Below are 9,921 nucleotides of genomic sequence, written 5' to 3'. Positions count from 1 at the left end.
GATCTTTATCGTTCCTGAAACTTGAATTCTTGAACTTGTAGAGAAATCTGCAGTTTTTGATCCACGAGCTTTCTCTAGCTTCTTGTTAAAATTCTCGGTCCTCTTTTTCTGAATTATGAGACCCCTATTTATAGTTTTAGAATAGAGAAGTTTCGATTGGAACAGGACTCCCTTCGACCAATCAGATTTAAGTGAAATATCATATGGACTTTATGGAGCGGCATATTTATCTGAATTTAAATAACTAAATTAATTATATTAATTCATAATATTTATTTGGACTAATTATTCATTATATCTAATATAATACGAATAACTTTATAAATTTAGATTTAATAAATTTTTAATGACTACAATAATATTTTAAAAGTATTTATATATAATCTAGTCTATGAGTTTGGCATGGAAGGCTAGGTGTAGGGGTGGTTAGGACGAGGCTATGAAATTGGGAGGGAGGGGTGAGGTTTGTTGGAGGGTATTGCTAATTGTTTAGCGTTTGGTTATAAAATTTTCAATATTTACGACAAGTTATTTTTGTGTGAAGTTTTACCATATGTTTGACTATATATATTTTGGAGGAAAAAATTGTCCTTAGAAAGCAATTGATTTATATTTATAAATTTTAAAAATTATTAAAAAATATTCATAAGCTTGTATTATCATTTTATAATGAACATATTCCGTGTAAAATTATAATAATGAAACAATTAGTAGGAATATGAAAAAACAAAAGGGAAATATCATAGATTTTCTATACGAAAAATTGCTATTACTTGTAATTAGAAGTGACATTGCGGGAGTAAGCTAAATAAAATATGTATATGAATATATAAATTTTGTACAAAATAGGATCGAATTTCAGTCCAAAACTATAAATGAAGAGTGTTTTTATAAATTATAAATATTGGATAATTTTAAATTTTTATAAAATCCCCGAATACTTTTTTCCCCCTAATATTTGAAAACTTAGGATGGTTACAAAATATGTTTATAAAGAAATAACAACTAATATTTGAAAATACTTGTGGCCAAATGAAAATGAGAAACTCGTTTTTTTTGAAATTTCTATATGTAAAATTTAAAAATATAATTTTTTACCAAAATATTTTCATCGTCCATAATGCACCCGCAGTCCTTTGTAAAATAAGGTCCACTTGAAATAAAATGCACACGGCCCATGCAAACCTCCTACATCATACATTAGTTAATTAGTATACTTAATTTCAAACTTATTTATCTTAGTTTACTTTGAGTTTTAAATTTCAATTTTTACATACAAATATATGATGTTAAATTTAAAATATATCAAATACTTCCCTATTCTGTTTTAAAATGTCTACAATGAGATTTTTAATAAAATAAGAAATTTTATTTTTTGGTCCATATCCTCTCTATATTAATATTAGTCTTACGTGTACGTAGTTGTAAAAAATATATTTTTGAAACCATTATGCTAAGTTAACTGATAACTAAGTGGACAAATTCAATCCTCAAGGGAACTATTCATTCGGACCCATCTAGGAATCCATTATTCGTTAGCCATTTACAAGAATAAAGACCCCATTAAGAATACTACATAAAAATTAATAGTAATAATGGAGCACCCAATACTTCTTAATTTGCATAAAAGGTGCTTGCTTGATTTTCAATTTCCTAAAAGAGATATAAATAATGTAGGTGAATAAAATAATCTTTTCCTAATTGCCAGCGTGGATTCAAATCAGCAGATCTCAAATTAAAAATTAAATAAATAAACATAAATATACAGGCAGATTAGACAACAAAATGAAAAGGCGGGCCCGACGTTCTGTTTTTGGTAAAAGAAATTAGAGTAATTTTCTTGTAAATTTTTCCATATAAAACCATAGTGTTTCCCAAAATAAGAGGAACCAAAAGTAGCTTCACAAATCACACAACCCACATAAGTTGCCTCACACGTCCCATCTTTCTTCTTCCCCAACCCCTACCCCCTACTGCCTACCCTATCTATGGAGTACTATAACTAAATGAAATTCATCTCCATTCACTACGCAACGATTTATTCTTCTTCCATTGACGCTTACAATCATTTTGGTTAACTCCCGAGTGGTAATTACAGATATTATAGTTACTCAACAGAATAATGTTGGATCTCAATGTAAGCGTAATCTACAATAATGACCTTCCACAAGTTTCTCTACTTGATGAATCAGCCATGTCCAATTCATCCTTACGAAATGCGGAAGCTACAACCAGTGCCCGTGACGAAGATTCGTGCGCCGGTGAGTTGTTCGCTTTCAATTTTGGAATCCTCAAAGTGGAAGGAGCTGAAACTAGTAGGAGCAGCAACAACGATGATGAGGAAGGATACGGTCAGAATCAGAGAGTTACTCATTCTCAATTCGTGACTAGGCAGCTGTTTCCCGTTGATGATGGTGAGTTGAACCGGAAACAAACCGATCGGGTCATTCTCTCCTCCGCTCGATCCGGTACTTCTATCGGTTTTGGAGATGTGCGGATAATACAACAGCAACAACCGGAGCAACCGAAACAACAGGTGAAGAAGAGTAGGAGAGGGCCAAGGTCAAGAAGTTCACAGTACAGAGGTGTCACTTTCTACCGGAGAACTGGTAGATGGGAATCACATATATGGTTAGTTTTCTAACTGATTTTTTTTTTGATAGGATCATGATGAATTGGCAAATGATAAATTGTCAATTTTATTAATATAACTACAATTGGATGCAGGGACTGTGGGAAACAAGTATATTTGGGTATGGATATTGCTATTTTAACTATACAGTTTGGTTAATTTCGTTGTTTTTGTGGATTTTGGTGCTAAAGCTGTGCCTATACTTTTTGCTAATTTTTGATTGGTCTTTTTTTGTTGCTTTATATTAGGTGGTTTTGATACTGCTCACACAGCAGCAAGGTAAAATAAAAGTCATATGAGTTCTCAAATATACGCGTTATCAGAATTTTCAAATTTATGCTATTTCCCAAATTTGATTGTATTTGTTTTCTTCTCCGTTGTACAGAGCTTATGACAGAGCTGCAATTAAGTTTAGGGGTGTTGATGCTGATATCAACTTTAGCTTAAGTGATTACGAGGAGGATATGCAACAGGTTAGAAATGCGAAGATTTAATATGCGCAAATATGTTAAGGTCACTGTTGAGCGCTTCTCTGGGTTTATAATTGCTTCTGTTTTAATTGGCATCAATAATATGAATCATATACAAGTATTCTGAACTATTTGGTGGACACCTTTTTTTGATTTGCGCAGATGAAAAACCTTGGTAAAGAAGAATTTGTGCACTTGCTGCGACGCCATAGCACTGGTTTCTCAAGAGGGAGCTCCAAATTCAGAGGAGTGACGCTACATAAATGTGGCAGATGGGAGGCTCGGATGGGACAGTTCCTCGGGAAAAAGTAAGGAACTCACTCACTCATTGAAATTCTCGAAGAAGTAGATTACATCTTATTATAGTAATTGGTCAAAAATGGGACATACATATGTTTAAATTGCGTATTTGAAGAAGAAATCATTGGTACTACAGTATTCATAGTGGGGATTGCACTGCTTATATTGCAGGTATATATATCTTGGGCTGTTCGACAGCGAAGTAGAAGCTGCAAGGTCCTAATGATAATGAATTACCCTCTCTCTGATGATGAACATTTATCCTAAATTTTCAACTTTAATTATGTGTCATCCAACCGGTATCTCCTTTATTTTTTTGCAAATCAGGGCCTACGATAAGGCGGCAATTAAAACTAGCGGAAGGGAAGCCGTTACCAACTTTGAGCCAAGTAGCTATGAAGGGGAAACAATGTCTTTACCACAGAGTGAAGGTTTGCTCAAAAGTTCTTAGTCATTTCCAAACTAATATAGATACCATGCAACAGTATTATCTATATGTGGATCTATCTCATTTGTGATGCCTATGATGCAGGTAACCAACATGATCTTGATCTGAACTTGGGGATATCGACCACTTCTTCAAAGGAAAATGACAGGTTGGAAGGTTCTCGCTATCATCCTTACGATATGCAAGACGCAACAAAACCTAAGGTATTAGCAGAGTAGCTTAGATGCTTCTGTTCTTGCAAAATCAATTGGATTAAAATGCTCTTTTTATGTTATAGTCTTCTATTGTTACTTCTTTCATAGATAATATGCAAGAGAATCTATTGCAGTAATTCATGAGTATTAGTTATTGGTAGTAATATAATCTCCTTTTTGTTAATTTAGATAGCTTTTCCCATTCATACATAATTGTGATAAAACATGTTCATGAGCATCGTTAATCTTTCGTTTTTGTAGATTGTAATAATCTATTTGTGCTCTTTAACTATAGATGGATAAACCTGGTTCAGTAATAGTTGGAAGTTCACATCTCAAGGGACTACCAATGTCGTCCCAACAAGCTCAATTGTGGACTGGAATCTATTCTAATTTCTCTTCCAGCTACGAGGTAAAATACTAACTCTACCATCAGTCAGAAATTTGGGGCCAAATACAGTGATGAAACTCCAATTTATCTCTGTTTAGTCTTCTTTTTCTCACTTATCGTCAAATTAGCATGTATTCAGTTGCCAAAATAGCCATATTCATGCCCCCTTACCCCAATTTCCCTCAAGTGCTGGGACCATTTGTGTTGTATGAAATGTTTTACCTTTTTCCTTCTAGTTCTTTGCATTGTCTTCAGTTGCCAAAATAACTATCTCCATCCCCGAAGCCCAATTTCTCTGAAGTACTGAAATTATTTGTCTTGTATGAAACATTTTACCTTTTTACTTCTTGTGTTTTTTGGGGCTGATAATCAGTGATAGTATGCCCCATGACAAATGATAATATTTATGTGGGATCGTACACCCCATGATAAGATTTATCTTTAACTTAACAAAATTTCTTTGTACTTGGTCAATCATTTGGATAATAATGAGCTATGTTATACTTCTTGTGCATATTCTCATGTGTGGTCACAGCCAGTTTTTCACTGCAAACAGTTGTCTAAAAGTCAATGTCTTTGTTATGCCCTTTTGTGCCTCTTCTTAATTGAATGCATCCTTAGTGTAACCTTCCAAAACCCTCTCTCTGTTAATTTAACTAACAATCATTTGGCAGGGAAGAGCATATGACAAGAGAAAGGACACAGGTTCATCACAAGGACCTCCAAATTGGGCATTGCAAATGCCTAGTCAGGTTGATACAAACAGCCCATTGACAATGTTCTGCACGGCAGCATCATCAGGATTCTTCATTCCATCTACTACTTCTATCACTTCATCAACATCTGCATTAGCAACTTCAACAAATGCCTCACAGTGCTTTTACCAGATTAATCCCCGCCTACCACTTCCATAACATGTACTTATCCGTAACTAGTAATATAGGTATAAACATAGTCATTGATTTCTTTTGTATGAATAACATTTTTGTGGAGTGGATAATTTTTAGAACTGCTTCAGGATCTGATAGGTAAAGATTTGAACTATACTTACAGATTGATATAGTATTTGTACTTATCCTTGCTTACCGTATTGTAACATTGGTGCAAAGTTGCATTTTTCCTCCACAACTAGTGTCTCCATTAGTGATTGAATGTTGTGGGGACCTAAAGTCAAGTTGGGCACTTTGCCACACTTCTGTTGGTTTTGACTAGGATTGAGGATTAGCTTTTCTGCTTTGTCCTTCATACATTTTCTTAAGAAAATGTTTAAACTCGTGGCACTAATTCAGACAAACAATTTACCAAGGCAAAGGCTCGAAGTTGAGGAGGTTCCCCTTTTTGTTTCATATTTGTCTACTCTGATTGCAAATCATTTGGTGGACTTCTCTTCATATGCTGATTGTTTTTCCTAATGTCATAGTATATTTGTTTTTTATTTTACTCTTTAGAAATGATGTCTTACAGAAGGTTTAAGTAACACAAATGAATCAAATAAAATCACTTGATATTTGTCTTACAACACCTTCAAATGGGTCAATACATGTTGCGTTATGATCATCGAAAATATTAGCAATAGAGATAAAAGTAGGATTCTCAACTCTCTCGAGACGCTATAATCTGTAAGAATCCATACTACTTTTGCAAACCAATGAAAGCTAGAGATAGATAAACTACACAACACGTTGATTTCAAACCTTGGCCATGCCGGTAAACGTACATAGCCTTATTACTTTTCTAGAAATTTATGGCAGAGAAGAATTTCATTTTGGAGTATTTCAGCCATATCAAATCATGTCCACTTTGAACACGATTTTCAATTTGACATGACAGAGTTGAGAGTTCTTACTCTGAGTATGATCAACAATCCTAGAAGAAAATCCATAACCGCTTAATAGAGAAAAATTGTCCCTCACATCAACAAATCTCTTGTTCTGATGCATTAGTAATAGAAGTGTTGCCTCATTTTCAAAAGCACTTAATTGTGGAAGAGAACTTGTTAAGGCCATTTTGAGCCTTCCCTTTCAATATTGAGAGTTAAGTTGATGAAGTTATGTACTACTACTATTTGAGTGTGTGTCAATATGGAGAGTTAAGTCACTAGAAAGATTATAGTTAATATTTTTAATTTAAGGTATGGGTTATTGGTTTGTAACCTAAATTGAACATGTTCAGTGCCAAACCTAAAATTCTTCCCGGCTCTGTTTCAGTCCTGAAGAGATGGGGAAAGTATCTTACATGAAGCTGAAGGGAATTCAAAACTTGAAACTGCGTCTTTTACTAGCGACCCTTTCATCCAAATCGATTATTATTGAGGATATACTTGATGATTCTACTTGGCCTGCTCTTCGTCCACATGTTTTCTCCGTCTTCTTGAAAAAGTTTGTGATGATTGTGTTGTTGAAGTCAATAAAACTGGTAAACTCACAAAATTGCCTCTTTTTTCTTTCATTTATGGATATTGGGTTTGAATTATTATGGCCATAAACCTATTGTGCTATTGTTGGCAGGCACAAAATTGAAGTATTATAATGGGAGGAAGACATTCAGTTCATGAATGTGGCGTCAATCGCTCAATTTGCTACTTTTTGGAACCTTTATTGTGCTCGGGTTGTTTGGAAAGAAACCATTCACCATTAGGCTTAAAGGTGATGTTTATTTTCCCCTTCAGCTGTACTTTCAACTTATTCCATTAAGCAACAACTTTATACTAATGCTAGTTGAAGTCTAATAACATACTAGTTGCCTCTCGTCTTCGGTTAAAACACATTGCAACTCATTAAAAAGTCAGAATTACTTTAACAAAACCATTAATATCTAGAAGGAGATGACAACAGCCACCCTGCAGTCTTCAAGTTTTTTGAGTTCATTATGATGTTTGAATAGAGGATGAACAGAGCGAACATCAATATTTTCAGTATGTAGAGTATTCAGGCAGCTAAAATATCCTTTCCAAGGTTGCATTATATCGTGTCTACTAATCTTTTTGAACCACCTCGATGGAAATCCTGCCTCTGCCATTTCGTTGCATAGAAAAAAGACTTGATGAATTGCTGTATATACTGTGAGCAACTGCTTAGTCCTTGACCAGAAACTTACTGTATGAATAATGGTCTTGATCGAATAATTTCTGCAAAGATTTACGTAAGGCAAGAGATCATTGCATATAGAGTGCGGATGAAAAGGAATACTGCACAGCAAGCAGTCTGTTTATTTCCATCATAAGGATTTGTTAACTGAGACGAGGAGAGTAAATTGACCAAGATGCTTGGAAGATAATTAATTTGGAAATTTAATACAACTAGAACTATTATCTATCATTCATCATATAGCCCACTTCAACCTCACCTAATCTCTAATATTTTTTAATCGCGATTTGGTATATGCAATATTTTGTTAGGTGATATATTTTGGACTCAATCTCTAATTATCATTATTTATTAAATACAAATTGAGTTATTTAATCAGTATTGGTATTCTGAACAAATATTAAAGATAAGAAATATCATGTAATCTAATAGTTATCAGACATATTAAATCAAATAATCCGTTCTCAAAAAATAAAAGGATTAGTAAGTGTAATTTACTTTAAAAGTTGGTGCAAAGACGTGTAGTTCCACCTAAAAAGGTTCTTGGAAAAAGTTTAAACCAAAATTTTGGTTTACAAAGTTGTGCTTTTTACATTAATCTATAATAAAAATGTTAGTAATTCTGATGTGAATATAAATATTAGATCGAAACTTATATTTATTATTTATTTATTATTATATATTATTATAAGTGTGAAGCTCCAAATTTTAAAGTTGAATTACCATTTTGTCCTTCACTTAAATATTTTAAAATATTTTTTTTATGTATAAAATATAAAAATATATTTTGATAACTAATTAAATAATCAATGTTAAGTATTCATTTTAAATTATTGTAATTAAGATATAATGGAAGATAAAAAGTCATTCAAATGAATGAAATAGGTTACATTAATTTGCTAGGTGGAAGTTCAAACATTTCAAATGAAAAGTATTAAAAGAAACTGTTATATATTACAATCCCCAAAAATTTATTCTTCATCCCTAATTTGTATATTTTCTCTTTAGGTTTTCTTTTACCGACAACATTGTGTAGTTGAATTTGGTTTAGACAATGTAAGACTCTCATCTTCCTGTTCTTTTTTACATAAAGTTCTTATGGTATGTTCTTTAGTATTTAGTATTCCGTCTAATGTTTTAATTTTTTATTTATCATATAAATCATGTTCAATTCTTTAATTGTTGTCTAAGAATTTGATCTTTCACATGAAAATAAACTATTAAAATTTTGTTGTCACCATTTATGAGGTAGATTTTTAATTTCAAGGATAAGTATATGATGTTTTTGCAGGCAGTTGAATTACTTTGTTGCTTCTATTTTTCATGATAAGTATTGGATATGACTTCTTTATTTGCTAAATAGATATTTAGTGTTTACCTTCGTTACTGTTAGGAACTTGAATTTATTATTTTAATAATTGAAGAATTTTTTATAATGTCTGTGAAAGTTTATATTTGCTTCGTAAGAGTATCATACGCTTAAAAGTAGAAAGAATGTTAGACAAAAGATAGATGACCGTTTTACTTCTATATCAAATTAAAATGATTAACTATTTAATAAATTCGATATTAAATAGTAACTCATCACATTAGTCATGAATCAACCACCATAATGTCTATGAAATATCTTTGTATTGATTTCATGGTGGAGTAAATTATGAATTTTTTGTTCTTTTTGTATTCCAATTGAAAATATTTATGATTGTGTTTGTCCTCCAAAAAGGAAAAAATTGGATCTATATTATATATAGTTTTTTATATCTATAAATATTTGTATATTCCACTAACTCTCCTTTATGTAAATATATATAAAAAAAATTGGATATATATTATTATATATAGTTTTTTTTTGTATAAATATTTGTATTAATGTTACACTAACTCTCCTATACGTAAATATAATAACTTTCACCAAAAATTTTCATTATGATTTTTATTCCTATCTCTCATTTAGGATCTCATATGAGTTAAAGTCATATAAATGTATCATGATAACTTTTGTGTTCTTCGATTCCATCTATAAATAGTAACATTTGACACAAGATTGTACACACTCAAAATAGTTGAAAAAATGTATAACTCTCTATGCTCTCTTCTATTTATATCTTTTAATTTATTTTGTTTAATATTTAGATTTCTTTATCATTTTTCATTGTATAACATTCTTAATATATATATACATTAAGAATACCAATAATTACATCTGAAATGGTTGAGTGGGAAAAACATTAGTAATTTTTAATTAATAAAATGTGTTTTGTGTGTTCAACAGTTTGGACTACGCCAGCAAAAGATATTATTTTCCTTCGAGCTGAGCAGGTATATATAATTTCATCAAAGTCAACTAAACGCCATGAATAAAAGCAAAACTACAATATGGGACCATACTTTATTTCTTAG

The 9,921-nt window shown here is 31.9% G+C and overlaps 1 protein-coding gene across 2 annotated transcripts; it reads left to right on the top strand.

Moving 5' to 3' along the window:
* The first annotated feature begins 1,874 nt into the window (after window positions 1-1,874).
* On the top strand, window positions 1,875-5,627 carry LOC107023629 (AP2-like ethylene-responsive transcription factor TOE3). Of its 2 annotated transcripts, XM_015224380.2 has the most exons (10): window positions 1,875-2,631; window positions 2,728-2,753; window positions 2,881-2,911; window positions 3,018-3,105; window positions 3,265-3,410; window positions 3,574-3,618; window positions 3,730-3,833; window positions 3,935-4,053; window positions 4,340-4,456; window positions 5,110-5,627. In XM_015224380.2, exons 1-10 carry the CDS (start codon window positions 2,123-2,125, stop codon window positions 5,347-5,349), a joined length of 1,425 nt encoding a protein of 474 aa, XP_015079866.1. In that variant the 5' UTR covers window positions 1,875-2,122; the 3' UTR covers window positions 5,350-5,627. The 2 variants fall into 2 exon arrangements, with proteins under 2 accessions (XP_015079866.1, XP_015079867.1); XM_015224381.2 differs by lacking the exon at window positions 3,574-3,618.
* The last annotated feature ends 4,294 nt before the right edge of the window (window positions 5,628-9,921 follow it).

The sequence above is a fragment of the Solanum pennellii genome, chromosome 6 (genome assembly GCF_001406875.1).
Source record: "Solanum pennellii chromosome 6, SPENNV200".
NCBI lineage: Eukaryota > Viridiplantae > Streptophyta > Magnoliopsida > Solanales > Solanaceae > Solanum > Solanum pennellii.
The sequence above is the reverse complement of the archived record's forward strand: the minus strand, read 5'-3'. Positions and strand labels throughout refer to the sequence as shown.

Excerpts from the sequence above, each read along its gene's own strand:
- LOC107023629 (XM_015224380.2), top strand. The coding sequence starts at position 2,123 with ATGTTGGATCTCAATGTAAGCGTAATCTACAATAATGACCTTCCACAA. Across the intron at positions 3,411-3,573 it reads GGACAGTTCCTCGGGAAAAA|GTATATATATCTTGGGCTGT; the intron begins GTAAGGAACTCA and ends CTTATATTGCAG. Across the intron at positions 3,834-3,934 it reads GTCTTTACCACAGAGTGAAG|GTAACCAACATGATCTTGAT; the intron begins GTTTGCTCAAAA and ends CCTATGATGCAG.